The sequence below is a fragment of the Equus caballus genome, chromosome 5 (genome assembly GCF_041296265.1).
Source record: "Equus caballus isolate H_3958 breed thoroughbred chromosome 5, TB-T2T, whole genome shotgun sequence".
Lineage (NCBI taxonomy): Eukaryota > Metazoa > Chordata > Mammalia > Perissodactyla > Equidae > Equus > Equus caballus.
Window position 1 is genome coordinate 76661928 of NC_091688.1, and position 16287 is coordinate 76678214.

General features: G+C 46.8%; 1 protein-coding gene across 10 annotated transcripts in view; it reads left to right on the forward strand.

Moving 5' to 3' along the window:
* BCAR3 (BCAR3 adaptor protein, NSP family member) overlaps nt 1-16287 on the forward strand; it is a 191026-nt gene that overhangs the window by 87762 nt on the left and 86977 nt on the right. For all 10 annotated transcript variants that reach the window (XM_023641607.2, XM_070268710.1, XM_001491777.5 and 7 more), the window contains exon 2: nt 6110-6437. In XM_023641607.2, coding sequence (XP_023497375.2) covers nt 6121-6437 — 317 coding nt within the window. In that variant the 5' untranslated portion in view covers nt 6110-6120. The remainder of the gene's footprint in view (nt 1-6109; nt 6438-16287) is intronic.

The window sequence follows — 16287 nt, forward strand, 5'->3', positions numbered from 1 at the left end:
TGTCAGGCCTGCTTCTGTCCCTCTTGAGATTTCAGCTCTTTGAACATTCACATGTTCAGACGATGTAGAGTCTTTGACTTTTGTATAGACTTCAAGGTCTGGTGTTAGACTGAGTCAGGACACTGTGTCTGTTTTCCTACACAGTGGAGAGAGGTGAAGTCAGATGGTCAAAGACTCCCCTGGGCTTTTCTTTTAAAGACTGCATCCGGGCTCACTTGATGTGCCTATGTGTATCTACGTCTGAGTCTTCCTTGGTTTGGGGTGTTGACATCTGTTGCTCTAGGTTAGTACATTTCCCTCCTCATCCTTCCTGGCTGCAGTCTTCCCCAGAAGCAGTGACTTCATTTGCAAAGTCGTAGTGAGGCTACAGTGACAAGCGAGACAGACGTGACCCCTGCCCTGCTTAAAGGAGACCCGCTGTTTATTGAGTGCTTGCTGTGTGTCGGGGACTTTCCATGCACGATCGCATTTGCTTTTCACAACAACCCCATGCAATAGGTATTGTTAACCCATTTTTACAAATGAGAAACTGACTGTCAGAGAGGTTGAGTAACTTGTCCAGGCCATTCAGCTGGTAGGTCAACGGCGGAGTAGGGCTTTGAGCCTCTGGATGTCTTACTTCAAAGCTTAGGTTCTGAGTCATACCATGTTTGATTTTAAAAAATTAAATGGCACATAAGAAGTACATAATGACTAGGAACATTGACACAGAAACATCTCCGAGTGGAGACAATACGGGAGCCAGAGACTGGAGACTTGGGTTTAGTCTCCACCAGGCTCTTCCAACCACATGTTCATACCTCAGGGCCTTTGCATGTGCTGAATCCCCTGCCTAGAACTCCCTTTCGATGTTCTGCTGACTGGCTCCTTCTCTTTTTTTGGGTATCTTGTCATTGTTACCTCTTCAGAGAGTCCTTCCCAGACCACCCTAATCTAAAATAGCCCTCCATCCCCAGCCAGTATGTTCTGTCACTTCATCCTGTTTTGTGTTCTTTGGGGCACTTAGGACTGGGATGTGACCTACTTTGTTTTCTTGTCTGTGTTGGTTGGACGCTCCCATCACAATGTAGGCTCCATGAGAGCAGGCCCTTCTCTAGTTTATTGTATCCTCAGTCCTGTACGTTGTAAGCCCTCAGAGAATGTATATTGAATGAATGAACATTTATTTCTCTTATCTGGAAAAAAGAAGGGGCTTGATTCTCTGAGATCCCATCTGCGTATCACATGCTGAGATTCTGCCTAGTGGTCAGATGTGCTAAGTGGCTTCAATGTCAAAATGGAAAGTACTTACCTTGAAACTAGATTCCAACTACATACCATGCACTTCCATCCCTTGGAATTCCCCAGGCTCCTGGAATCTGGAAAATTAAAAGTAAAACTCAAGTAGGAAATACAGGCACCCAAAGATCGCAAAAGAACCCCCTTCCACTGTAGTCCCCCTTCCGTCCCCTACCCCACTTTTAGTTTGTCTTAGTTCTTGAAGTTATGTCTCTGGCCTGGGCCCACCTGCCTCACCATCGGACCGATTCAAGCTTGACATAGGGCCCAGGCTTGAGCCAGTCTTTCCAAGTGACTAGACAGGGCAAAGCTGTATTTTAATGAGGAAGAGTCCCAAGTTCGAGGCGGCGAGGTATAGAGGAGAGCTGGGCTGTGCATTTCCAGTTCGTCTGCAGCCGAGAAGTCTTAGGAAACATCACCTTGGATGATCGTCTCCCTCCAGTTATTAAACTCTGCTTCACGTCCTTCAGGTTGGCATCCCTTCCTCAGGGAGGCCTTTCCTGGCCACTAGATTAACCTCGAGCCTGGTCCCCACCCTGTGTGTTCCTGTAGCACTGGGGATCACCAACGTGGGCATCACTTACTGTCGGCTTCCTCCACAAGGTAGTAACCTCATGAGGACTGCTGTTTGGCACTGTCCCCAACACCCAGCACCGTGCCTGCCACATAGGAGGCCCTTCATAAATGTGTGTTGAGTAGAAGAATCAATGAATGCTTCTATTGACTGAATGACTCTTCCTCATTGTCGTTCTATTCTGTTCCCCAGGTGAACAAATCTGAGCATAAGCTGCTCTGTACCAAAGAGACTCGCTTACACCCTGATCCTCAACCCTGGCTCCACCCACTGGAGAGCTTTAGTAAGACTGTGCCAGGGTCTTGCCAGTCAAGATTCTAAATTCTAATTTCATTGATCTGAGTCGTGGCTTAGGTGTTGAGATTTCAAAAGCTTCCCAGAGGATTTTTATGTGCAGCCGGGTTGAGAGCGGCCACTTTAAGTTTTCAGAACTCATTCCTTGCTTTGGTCCTTATAGGCTGGAAGCGGCCCAGGTGAGAGAGAGCAGGGATGTAATTCATGGATAGCGTATGGTTCCTGACAGTTTAAGAGGTACTTTCACACCTGTTATCACATCAGATAATAACCAGCTAAGGGATCTACCTCTCTGGTTTAAATATTCCCTTTATGTTGATGACTCTTAAAAACCTGCATTCTAGGGCCCAGCTGCATGGCAGCAGTGGTTAAGTTCGCACGTTTCACCTCGGTGGCCCCGGGGTTCGCCAGTTTGGATCCCGGGTGCAGACCTACATACCACGTGTCAAGCCATGCTGTGGCAGGCGTCCCACATATAAAGTAGAGGAAGATGGGCACGGATGTTAGCTCAGAGCCCGTCTTCCTCAGCAAAAAAAAGGAGGATTGGTAGTAGATGTTAGCTCAGAGCCAATCTTGCTCAAAAAAGAAGAAAAAAAAAATCTACATTCTTTCCTGGCTCCTGACTGCACGTACCAATATCTAGCCTCCTAGACCGGCTGTCCCACTGGTACCTCACACGCAACAGCTACAGTGGTGGGCTTGTACCCTCCCGCCCGCAGTGGTCCCCGCTTACACTACTCAGCATGTTATAGCACAGCACGGTCTTCCCATGGCTGTGGCCTCCTTCCTCCCAGCCGGAGGCCTCAAGCTCCTGGCTCCTCACTCTGTCCCTCCTTTCCCTCCCCGGCCACTGCCCCAGGCCAGAGTTCATCATTCCTTGCTGGCTTGTTGCTGTCAGCCTGACCTCCCTCCCTGCCTCCCTTCTCTCCCCTCCACAATTGCCAGAGCTTCCTACCTGGGCACAGCCTGGTTTCCGTCCCTCCCTTCCAGAGCTTCCCTGGCACTTACGGTCAAGTCCAGACACCTTGGCACAGCCTTCAGACTTCATGATCTGATCTGAAGCTGTGCTTCTTCTGGGCAATGCTTCTCGACTTCACTCGAGCCACACTACAAACTTGCAGTTTCCTGAGCCTTTGGGTGCACTGCCCTGCCTTTATGCATCTGCCAGTACAGCATCCTCTTGGAAGGCTTTTCCCTGTAATTTTCAGCCTTTTCAAAATTCCTCATCTCCAGTGATGCCCTCTCTGAGATCCTCCTTGAGCCCTTTTGTTAAAATTAATTGTTCTTCCCTCCAGCGTGTTGAGGGCCCCTATCGAGTTATATTCCTTTCTCAGTTCACCACCAGATGTCAGAGAATAAACCGAGATGTGGGTAACTTGCTTCAGGGCCTTCTAGAGCACTTTGGCTCAATCTTGAAGTCCAGATAGATCTTAGAGAAGCACAGAGGAAACAAGCTACTGGACACCCGGGAGCCAGGGTAGCTGTTGCCCGTCACACTAGCCTGGGGATAGAGTTGATCGGCAGTGTGGCCCTTTGTCCACAAAGAGGTTCTGTGGGATGCTCTGGGCCCCCCCACAAGGTTCTTTGAAATGATTCAGGCCTGTCTGTGAAGGAAGAAGGTGCTGACAGCTTGAACAGGGAGAGCTCACAGTCGCGGGGTGTGTGTGTTTAGGGTGAGGGAATCCTAGTGGGCTTACGTCACTGGTGGTCAGGCAGGGAGGGCTAGGGAGTTTGGTTTCTTTTTTAATAACGATGATTAACGTTGAGCAAGTGCTGACATTGTGCCAGGTACTGGCCAGACCTGGGAGGGGCCCCCACGGGGACTCAGTCCCATTGTTCTACACCCGCTGTGAGCCAGGCCTTCTGTGTGGTCCCAGTTAGACGTGGAGCAGACAAGCCCCAGAATTACCAGGTTTGGCAGAGAACTGAGGACAGGGTGAGAATTATGTGCCTTGAGCAAAGGGTCTCCTTCCACCCAGCCCCCAGCACTTGTGTGTTTCTCTCTCTTGCATGTGAAAGCAGCAGACTGTGTGTGTTTTATTGTCATTTGTCTCCTTTGCACACTCTGCTGTCTTTATCCCGGTTCTACCTCTTACACTGTGAGCTTCTGGAGGGCTGCGTTCTTCCTGGTCGTCTTCAAGCCACGTCCCAGATCCCCAGTTGCTTTGTGGAACTGACTCTACAGTGGTGCTGTTAAGTGATGGTTTTCACTCAGAGCTGTTCCCTTTGCGCCGGAAAGGCTGGTCTGTGAGGAATGGGGGCTGAGGGCTTGAGGACAGACGGCAGAGCAAAGGGACGTTCTCCTCACCAGCCTCGGGGAAAGGCAGTGCGCTGGGCTTAGCTATGCTGCTGTGATGTCCAGACCAGTCTGATACCATAACTAGTGGGGCAGATTCTGGATCTTTATGTCTCCAGGGACTAGCCCTAATTTTTATTCAGGCTGGTGTTTCTTTTCTCCTATATGGTGGCTTTAGAAATGTCTGATATAATTTGGCTTAGGTCAAAACCATAGGCTGGAGCCAGCCCTGATGGCCTGGTAGTTAAAAGTTCAGCACTCTCACTGCTTCAGTGGCCCAGGTTCGGTTCCCAGTGGCGGAACCACACCACTTGTCTGTCAGTTGTCATGCTGTGGCAGCGGCTCACATAGAAGAAGTAGAACTTACAACTAGAATATACAACTATGCACTGGAGCTTTTGGGAGGGAAAAAAAAAAAGATCAGGAACAAGACAAGAATGCCCATTCTTAAAAATAGCCATAGGTTGTTTCTTAGGGGTGCTGACTCTGCTCAGGGTGAATATTTCTATTCACGGTCACAGTTGGGAACAATTGTTGGGGCTGCTTTTGCATACAACCTCACGTACCATTTTCCTTTTCTTTCCATGAACCACCCCCCTTTTTCTTTTCTTCTTTCTCTTCCATTTCCACTCTTTTGTGACTGTACAGTCACCATGCACATTGCTTAGCGCTGCTGGTGGCAGGCAGGTTCCTGATGCCTCTGGGGGATAGTGTATGTGGCTTTCCTCTGCAGCTGAGCGCACTGATGTATAGAGTGACCCACCTCCTGACCCCTGACCCTGGCCAGTCTTCGTTAATTAGAGTACATTGATTTATTTATAAGCACCAGGTTTTTGCCAGAAAAATTCTGCCTTGTTGTTCTGGCTAGCACAACTGAAGGGCTGGTCTGGCACTGAAGGCCTTCTGGCAGCTAAGGAATCCCAATAATCTCCACCTGTTCTTATCGTTTACCGGGTGGTGGAAGTATGTGAGCTAACTATCTAACATATTATAGTGTTTTCTCTAATGCATTTGTTACTGAAACCTTCTGTCCTTCCTTAATAATCTCTTTTGTTAGTCATGCTTATCCATCAGCTTCAGTCATCTAAAATAACAAAATGGCTCATGTGCCTCTAAAGTCTCTGAAACGTGTTTGCCCGTTTCCATTGGTGGATCTTCTGCCGGTTCAGGAGAATTTCTCTAAAGGATCAAAAAACAGAGATGAGGGGCCGGCCCCGTGGCTGAGTGGTTAAGTTCCTGCGCTCTCCTTCGGCGGCCCAGGGTTTTACCAGTTCTGATCCTGGGCACGGACATAGTACCGCTCATCAGGCCACAGTGAGGTGGCGTCCCACATAGCACAACCAGAGGCACTCACAACTAGAATATACAGCTATGTACTGGGGGGCTTTGGGGAGAAGAATAAAAAAAAAAAAAATGATTGGCAATAGTTGGTAGCTCAGGTGCCAATCTTTTTAAAAACAAACTGCTTAATAAAAAGAAAAACGGAGATGAGTAAACCTCCCATTCACATTAGATTTCACTGGTGATGCCATTCAATGTTTGTCTTTTAACACTCTGTGAACATTCTCTTTTGTTAGGTGGTACATTTCCATTTCCTTTTGTAAGTAGGAAGTCAGTTCTTGTGGTCATCTTAGATTTATACCTTCATTCTTTTCTTTCCCCCTTAGAGTTGAGAATCATGGCTGCAGGAAAATTTGCAAGCCTTCCCAGAAACATGCCAGTGAACCACCAGTTCCCCTTGGCCTCCTCCATGGACCTTCTGAGCAGCAAGTCACCTCTGGTTGAGCATCGGCCAGATGCCTATCAAGACGTGTCTATACATGGTACACTGCCACGGAAGAAAAAAGGCCCTCCTCCCATAAGGTCCTGTGATAACTTCAGTCACGTGGGTACCCTCCCCCATTCCAAGTCTCCACGGCAGAACTCACCTCTGACCCAGGACGTCATCCAGGAGCACCCACTGCAAGACTGGAAAGGTGAAACCTTCACCTTCAGGTAACTTCTTTAATTCCATGAGTGAAAATGACTTGTCTTAAAGGGCTTTTTAAAAGTCTTTTTATAATGGAAAATGTCAAACATGTACGCAGCAGAGCAAATAGATTAACTAACTCCCATGGACCCATCACCCAGCTTCAACAGTTATCAGCTCATGGCCAGTCCTGCTTTGTCTGGGCTCCCACCCTCTTGCCTTTCTCTGGTATTATTTTGAAACAATTCTCAGGCCCAATTTTATTTCATCTGTAAATATTTTGGTATAGGTCTTTCAAAGATAAGGACATTTATTTTAAAAACATATAACCACAATATAAAAAATTATAACGCCTAAAAAAATGAACCATTTCTTAATATCATCCAATATTTGAGAGTATTTTTAAAGCTGACTTCCTAGCTCATGAAGTCCCTCAAAAGCAAGCATAAGTTTTTTTTTTTGTCATAACATCGGATTCTGAAGTCTGTCCATCCAATTCTATAGAGATGCCAGGATGTCTATAAAGTAGGGCCTGCATCTCGTTGCAGTTAGTTGTCAGCATGCTGAAATAAAATTTTGTGTGGATATGTTATCTGGTCAGCTTCAGAATACTGTAGAACAAGAACTGATTTCTCTTTCTATCTACCAGGGATCTGGGTAAATAAGCCTTATGGTTGTAAAGGCTTCTCTGGGTTTGTAACAGGCCTGACTGTGATTGGTTTCTGCTTGTTAGAGCTGGTTTAGAAACTCTGCCCTCCTTTTCCCGTTGGGGAAGATCAGCAACCTGTGATGCTATTGGGCAAAGAAGGGGGTGGTTTCTTCTGTTGCTCTCCTGGTGTCTCTCTTTTTGTTCAACCCTGTGCAAAGAAAACTGCTTTGATCCCAGCTCCTTTATTTGTTCAATATCTATATATTGAGCACCTATGTTAGTCAGAGAACATTGATTTTATAAGCACCAGTGCTTCTCCTGGAAAATTCTACCCAGTCCCTCTGAGTGTCTCCAGTGAAGGGCTGGTCCAACATTGAAGACATTGTAGCAGCCAAATCATTCCAGTAATCTACTATTGCTGTTTGACGGGGTGGAGAAATATGTGAACTAACAGGCTAGCAATGGAGCACGTGAAACGGTGTCCTCCCAGAGCTAACATTCTAGTGAGGGACCCAGATATAAATACAAGTCAATAAATGAGACGATTGCAGATTATACTAAATTCTGCAGAGCAAATAGAGTGATATGCTGGAGATTTATGAAGGTTGTATCTTCTTTTAGGGTAGACAGGGCTCAGTGAGACCTGCATAATGAGAGAAGGCAGCCATGGGAAGAACCAGTGGAAGGCTGTTCCAGGCATAGGGAGAACAAGTGCCGAGAACTGGGGGTGGGAACAAGTTGGGCATGTTTGAAAAACCCCAAACGAAGCTGATGTGGCTTGGGGCTGGAATGTAGCAAGTTGAGAGGAAAGTAGTTTAGATGTCGGGAGAGAGCCAGGCAGGCAAGAGTTCAGAATTAGTTTTAGTGCATAATTGCACTAGTACAAGAAAATGAGTGGAGGCCTGGATAGTCTCTGTAGAAAGCATTGGAAAGCTCTGAAATGTTTCTGACATCAGACTAGAGCTTTCCCAGGGTGTCCTGGGGGTTGGAAGGCTCTGGATCTGCTCTGCAAAATCTAGACGGATGACTTCCTAGCTCAGAGGGCTAGTGGGTGGCCTGCTGATGAAACAGATAAATGTGAAGGTGCATACCTGTGCACAGCATTGTTCATATCACATCATTGGCACTTAACAGGCTGGGATGCAGAAGGCAAGCAATCACTACTCCGTCTTGTGAAGGCTATGAGGCGGCAGAGGAAATAACTTCTGGTCAGCCAGAAATACTTACAAATGCCAGGCTCACAACGTGGAGTCCGAACCAACTGTTACCCGGCTTACTGTGGTCACTTTTGATTTATTAAGTTGAACTCTGTGTTGAGCTAGGTATCTACTATGTACCACACACAGACAACTCGCAAACTCATTCCTTGAAGTTGTAAGGTCCTGGCTGGGGGCCAGCTGTTACAAGGGCGACTCCAGGGGGCTGGGGTGGTAATGGAGTCACCCTTTCTACCTTGAGGAAGTTCTTAATAAACACCCAAGGTCCATGCTGTCAACCTGCCAGGAGTTCAAAGCTTTTTGTGTTGAAAACTGACTGGACAGAGGTCAGATCACTGTAAAAGATCTTATCAGGGGTGGGCGCGAGTCCTGAGTTTGAGGTCCCGCCTGTGGAAGACTTATCCAGCCCTGCTGATTGAGGTTTGTTTACCACTCAGAGCTACGTTCATCCAGATTCGCATCTTGTTTCCTTGACTTAAAATATCTTATTGTTAAAGATGAATACAGGAAATAACAAATGAACATCCTTCAAAATTATGCTGAGAAGGCACGTGGTTATGTGTCAAAGGATCATAAAGTCCTGGTCTCCCTCTCCTCAGTCTTATTATTAGTGTATTTTATTTACCTAACACATTTTTAAAAATATCCTGTGGTGTTCCCAATTTTGAGGAGTTCAAAATACCTTAGATTCTTTTTTTTTTTTTAATCCTTGTAGGTATTCCTAATACTTAAGTATTAATACTTAATTATGAGCTGCCTCGGTTCCTTTTTGGAACAAGCCACAGTATCAACAAATAAAGTTTGTGCGTGTGAAAAGCCAGGGACAAGCGCCATGAATGAGAACCTGGGGCTCCAAAGAGAGGGTTTGACTGAGATGCCACAGCACTATGGCACGAGAGAACTAGCATTAGTATTCCTAACCAGCTCGTACAGCTCAAAGGAGCTGTGAAAACACCAGCCACCCACTACTCCAGTTCACTCACCGATGGAAGCTGGGAGCCATATGTCTTAAAATTAGAGTTTTGGAACCATGCCTCCGGACACCTAAGACTAGTTAGGTCTACCTTTAACAAGACTATTGATTTTTTTTGGCTTGTTTCAGGTAAACTTTTTTGGTTTTGCTTGTTTCTTTTCATAGTGAATTCAAGGGTTAATTTTGGCTAACAGTGACTTGCCCAGACGTCAAGTTTGAAAATCTTCCATTTTGTCACATTTGGTGTTGGCTTGATGACAGTGGGGCCATCCTGGAGAGCTCAGACCCACTCTTCATGTATACCCTGCCTACACTCAGAGAGAAACCCTGCAGACAGCACCTCCTTATCTTGTGAAATACACACTGATAAGTTGCAAGTTCGATATTTTCCCAACAAATATGTTTACCTTATTGATCATTAAAAAGTCACCTTTATTATAATCAAATGTTAATCAAATATCCACCCGGTGGGAGGCCCCAGGCAAACCAGAGGAAGTCTCCCCTTTGACCTAAAAATTTGTATTATTAAGCTTTCATATAAACATGTGTCATATGCACATGAATTATCTCATATTTTATAGTTTTAAAATATCGTAAAGGATATGTTCATAAATTGCCTTGTTTGAGCATCATAACCCTGAGTGAGAGACATAGCTGATTCCGTCAGGAGCAGCAGCAGCATCATTGTTATCATCAGTTACAGTTGAAAAAATAGTTCAGGGATGTTGAGCCACCTAAGCTCAGACCCTAGTGAGTGACTGAGCTAGGTAGGATTAGAACCCAGAAAGTTCTGTAAGGTCTTCCTTCCCCGGACACTATGCTCCACAGCCTTCCAAGAATGTTGGCGTCAGCTGTGGGCGTCCTCTGAGCTATCTTCTTGCATGGAAAGCTTCAGTCCCCAGAGTCTGAATCCAGCACCTTGGACACCTGCCTTGGGGAAAATGGAACCTTGGCTGCCAAGAGCCAGGCAGAAGGCAGGTATGGAAGGGGGAGTTGGTCTCTTTGTTCACAGACTGTATCTCTTAGCTTTGTTGTTGTCTTGGCTCCCCTTGGCTGTACTTGTGGTTTTGAAAGGTGGCTAAAGTGAGAAGCCAGGGCACTCTTAAACCTGCTGCTTGATGTCACAGAAGGAGCCTTTGTTCCACAGGCAGAGTAAGGCTTCTCCGAGAGGTCTACAGACAGGATTTCCTCTTGACATTAGCATTGTTTGGCTGGTGTCCCTTTGATTCATTTATTTTCAAGGATGAATTTTTATTTGAATCTGGGACCTTCCTTGAACTGAGAGGGGACCAGTTCCTGTTGTTGAGATGTCTGTGTTGCTGGAATAGCTGAAGGATCAGCACTTGGACGCCGTTCTGGGTCCTTTCCCTGCCTGTGGGTACGTGGAGGCATGCATTCCTGGGAACAGCTGCCAGTGTCTAATCCTCCCACCCCTTGTGCTGTGGGAGCATGTGGAGGGACAATGTGATGTTTCATTAGTTTGCATGAGTGGAGCTGACTGACTAGTCACAAGTGTTTTAACCGACAGGGGCCAGAAAGTCTGCAGAATTATCTCAAGTTGAAATCCAGTATATTTTCCCAGGCGGTAAGTAACCTACTGTGTCAGTGTCAGCTCTTCAACGCTGAACCAAAAGTATAGGGCACAGGACCTGTGCAGACTTCTCTAACCACTGATTTAAAGACCTAACTCTGGTCTGCATCAATGTCCTTATCTGAAAACTTGTTTCATTTGTTCCTCTTCAAGACCACCAAGTTCTATAACTACTGCTTTCTCCTTAACAAAGCAAGATGGTCCCCAGACGCGCAAATAAATCAGCCTTTGGATCACAGTTAATGAGAAGGATCTATAATGTGAGGGTCCACACGCCAACATCTGCACTTTATTTATATGCGGGCACGTCTGCTGTCTGCACATTGGAAGCTGTTCGTGCACAGACAAAAAGTTGGGTTTAGAGTTGAAAAAAAATCCGTTTAATAGATTCTCTTTAATAGAAGGTACATTTATTGAGTTAACAGGGTGACAATGGCTTAACAACCAAAAATGTCTCTAGAAAGTAATAGTTCGTGCATTTAATTTTTATTTTTAAAATTTGGGGTTGAATTTTACTCACATTTTTAAGTACTTCTTGGTGTTTGAATGCAGCTGTTGCAGATGAGTTAGTGAATTCTGAGGAATGGTGCGTGTCCAGGCCCTGGTGGCCTGTGGTGTGCTGAGGCCAGGAGCAGCTGGGTCAGAGGTGAGCTCAGCTCCTGCTGGGCATCTTGCACAGTCCCAGGGTTGAGGGAGCCCAGAGAATGGGAATGCCTGCAGGCCCACCAGCTGCCTGACAGTAGTCCTCAATCCTCTACTGACAAGGATGATTTGAACCTAAAGGCTGGGATCCGTGCATTCTCAGCTGTTCTTCTGGGGAAAATGAAAGGAGTTTTTTTTTTTTTTTTTTTTTAACTGATTGCAACCAAGAAAATGATCAGAGCATTACACAAAGCAGTCCTTGTTGAGTGGAGCTGCTCACCATCTTCCCCGGCCCACCTCCCCTGCCTGGGACAGACCTGCTTGAAATCATGTTTTTTCAGGCCTCCTGCATGCTGTTTGGGAAGGGTCGGGTGTTTTAGTCTTCTGAGAGTCAGAAACTATGAGACTTTTTCACACCACTCAGTCTATGTTAAAAGGTAAACAGAGGGTGCTGTGCAGTTATGAATTATTCATGTTCTTATCACATGTGGATTTGGGGGCCATCTCAGCCTGGCCAGAAGATGCAAGCTGGAGAAGTTGTAGTTGCTATTGTTGATTGAAGGAGGGCACCTTCACAGGGCCTGGACTGGAGCCACAGGACTGATAAGCCCTCAGGCCATGGCTACCCGTGTTCACAGCTTTGGAATACCGTCCCCACCCAGATGGTCCCTAAGAGACCAGCCACAGAATTGGATGCAGGATTTCAAGCCCTCTCTTCTTAGAGGCCCCAAAGACAAGCACTTATGGTCTTCTTGTCTTAAGGATTGTGCTGTTATTTACAAATCATAGAAGTCTGAGAAACCTTCCATACTTGACCCAGCCTTTGTGCAGCCTGAACTGTCTGTGGTCCAGATTCACCTGCAGACATAGGTACCTAAGGTAAGAGAACTCCTCTGTGGAGAGGAGGAGAGAACGTGAGGCATGTAACCCAAGGTCTCAGTTCAGATCCCTGTTTTCTAGGGCAAGTTCTAAACTGTAAAGTGGGGGTGAACATAACGCCCTCTGGGGAGTGCTGTGAAGGTTCACTGGACACAAAATGTGGAGGCTCCACCAAAAGTCAGCGCTGTGACTTTCACACTCGAGCCTGGGAGTCTGGGTGGAGAAGGTCATGTCCCCGCTCTCAGCTCCCACCTCATCACCAGCACCTTATTCTCCTGCCCCATCTCTGCTGTGGGATGGCTGACCCTGAAGGCCACTGGTGCCTTTGCTGGGACATTGATGTAGCCATGGATGGCAAAGAAAGCTGCTAGTGACCTTGACGGTGATTCCAGCAACGAGACCCGGTAGCTCTGTACCTTGTGTAAGTTCCCTTTCTGCATCTCCGCGTCCTCAGAGGGTAGCTGTAAGGTCAAGCACAATCTCACGTGAGGGCGCCTAGCACAGAAGCTGGCATGGAGAAGAGGCTCAGATGTTGGTTTCCATCCTTCCTTCCTCCTGGAGGGCTGGAGCCGGGAACTCATAATCCTCGTGTGTAACCTGAGATCACGTTCAAAGCCTGCAGCTTCTGTGGAGGAAAGTTTCCCACGTGTTGACGGAGCCTGGCTGGAATCCCTCTATCTGGGTCTGCCGCGAGCTGCCCTACAGCAGTGCGTCTTGGCGAACGCTCACTCTTACAGATATAACAACCTCGCACGGCACTAGAAGATCAGCACACCGTTGTGCTGAGACACAAAACAGAGCCTGTCTTCAGTGGACTGGCCCAGCCCTTGCCTGTTTGTCCTTGTACTTAACCTCAGTGTCTTCGCTGTTTACTCTTCGATGAATGTTTATTGAGCTTGTTTTGTGCCAGGCATTGTGCTGGGTACCAGGTACTCAGTGGAGAATGAGATGGACGTGGGCCCTGTCCTTAGGAAGTGCCCAGTTTAGGGGGTTTGCAGACCAGTGTATCAGCAAATACATAACCGCAAAATGAAGAGGTGGGTGGAAGGTAACATCAGAGAGCCCTGAGCTCCTCGGATTGCTTGGAGGGAAGCCCCCTCTGGGGGAAGGAATATTTAATATAAAGAGAGAACGTTAATACTTGTTTATGTTACTATGTATTAAAATAATATTTTTGAAATATTAGGTTAAATAAAATATTAAAGTTAATTTTACCTATTTCTTTTCGATTGGCTGCCAGAAAGCTTTAAATTATATGTTTTTCCAATTGTATTTCTATGGGACGGCATTGGTCTAGACCTTGCTAAGGAGGTTAGATTCTCTCCCTAGGGCAAAAGGAAGCCTTTGAAAAATTTTAAGGGAATAGCATGAACTGATTCGGGTTTTAGAAGATCACTTGGCCTCTGTGGAGAAGTGATTGATGGGGAAGAGGGGCTGAAGGGAGGGTGGGATGGGTGCAGAAGTCCAGGGAGCAGGTGGGGGTCTGCTCTAGGATGGGAGTGGAGGAGACGAAAGAGGGTGGATTCCAGATCTATTTTGCAGGTAGAGTCTCCCTGACTTACTGAGGGTTGGATGTAGTGGGAGGAGGGAGAGGAACAGTCAGGCATGGCTCGGGCAGCTGGGTCTACGGGATGGGGCCCTTTACTGAGATGGGGAAGATTGGGAGAGGAGCAAGGCTTCTATTTGTTTGTTTGGCTGCTTTTTCTTGGGGGGAGGAGGTGATGGTAGATTGCAGAGAATCGAGACTTCTATTTTGGGTGTGCTAAGTTTGAGATGATTCGTGTCTAAGTGGAAGTGTTGAGCAGCCAGTTGGTGTTATGAGCCTGGAGCTCTCTAGAGAAGAGAAATGAAATTAAAGCCAGAAATGGATGCTGTCACCAAGGGAGAGATCTGTGTAAAGCATCAAGGGGGCCTAGGACCCAACTTTGAGGAATCCCGCACAGTCCGTTCCAGGGAGTCAGCGACTGGAGTGGTTGGTTTGGTGGAGAACAGAGAAATGAGGCAGGAGCTGCAGGGCTGGTGTTCAAAAGAAGGTTCTTTTTTTTAAATGAGAAACAAAATTCAATAAGAAAAGATGTGATCTTTTAAGCATATAATAAAAAAAAAAAGCATTTTTTTGTTACTTGATTCTTTTCATAAAACGTTTTTGATTTGATTAAAGCAGACATGTCCCCAGGGCCACCCTCCCTGGAGGTCTGTGGCAGCAGCGTGGTGATTGGGCTCCTGTGGTTCCTTCTCTAACGGTCCCCCATGTCCCCTGATGACTCTCTGGACAGAGGAGGTATATGGACCGCTGTGGTTGGCGCTCAGGCTTTTGCCTGCGGGGTGATGGCTGCTTTTGCGAGGTTTTGGTGAGGAGCCCCCTCAAGGACGGGCGCCTGCCCTGGAAGGTGGGTCTAGGGCATATGTTCTTATATCTGTCTGGCTGGGTGAAATCTTTCCCTTTAGAAGCCTTGAGAAATTTATCTCAAAACCATAGCACTTTTATTCTGCCGTTGAATTAGTTGAGAAGAAACCTTGACAGACACACTCATTGAGAAGGGCTGGGGAACGGTCAGGGGCGGGGTGGATGGGACTGGTGGGGTGGAGGAAGGGCAAATAGATACCAGCCAAACAAAGCATCTGCTCTTATCAAAAATGCTGTGTTTGGGCTTAGATAGCCTGAAGCTGATGATTCACTGAGGCCAGAGCTTCTGCGCCTGCCAAGAGACATCCTGGCCTTGATACGGTTTTTCTTGTTCTTACTCTATTCGGTTTGACTGACTGCAGCCAAGTTAAGATTTCAACAGTGGCTTTTAGCTCAGTGCTGTCCTAGAATTCTGCTGAGCACGGGTTAACCCATGACCGCATCAAGGTTTTATCAACCGGTACCACTTGGTATTAGTCTTGGATTCCTGTATAGACTCACCATAGCGTAATACGTAGGATATTTAAATGGTGCTGTTTTAACATGATTAGAGAATCTGCCTGAGGAGGTGATTTAATTGCCATTCTTTTAATATATATCATCAACACATTAATCAGGCATTGCTGTGTTTTCAGATGAGATAGAAAGTGACTCATAGAAGCAGGAATTGGCTGTTGAAGTGAAAGAAGCAAGAGTTTTAGAAGTAACCAGGCCTTAGAATCTCTGATGCCAGGGAGGGAAATGTGTGTCCTCATCTGACGTCTACTCCAGGCCGTAGGAAGACAGATTTCCAACCTTGAAGGACATGATAAAGATAATCTCATGGCCTGAGGCTCCGAAAGGGAAACACAGTTCAGGACAGCTGAAAGCAACACGCTGACCACAGTTCGAGGGAGGAACAGGTATGTGACCATCCAGGTAGCTCGTGTGTGTGTGTGTGTGTGTGTGTGAAGGATGTGTGTGAAGGACTGTCTCCAGCCAGGGCTGACTCATTTACAGGATCCCCCAAGTGTGGTGTGATGAGCCAGGGCCATTCTGATGAGTCCATTCGCAAGGACCTTGAACATCTACCGTGTGCCAGGCTTTGTGCTCAGTGCTAGAGATTCAAAGACAAGCAGGGGCTTTGTCCATCTCAGGAGCTCATAGCTTTAGGAGAAGGGGATGCCCGTCTTGAGCCATCTGACCTCACCCAGCACCTCTTCTCTCCATCTTTGCTACCCACCTAACTTCCCATTCACAGTGTATCCCTTTGTTTCACTCTTAACACATTTCCAGGTATCACGTTACTTTTTCTCCCTGACCAGGTGATTGCAGGTTGTACTTGCTAGATTACCATTCCCTCAGGGCCTGCCTTCTCTGTGCCACCACCTTCTCTGTGCTGTCCTGGCCTTGGAGCAGACCCAGGGGAAGCTGGGCCGTGTAACTAAGGAACATTTCAGAGGGTGGCGCTGGGCTGTAAAAGAAACAGTGCAGAGTGAGCAGAGGACTGTGAAAAATGCTAAGGGTAACAAAAAGGGT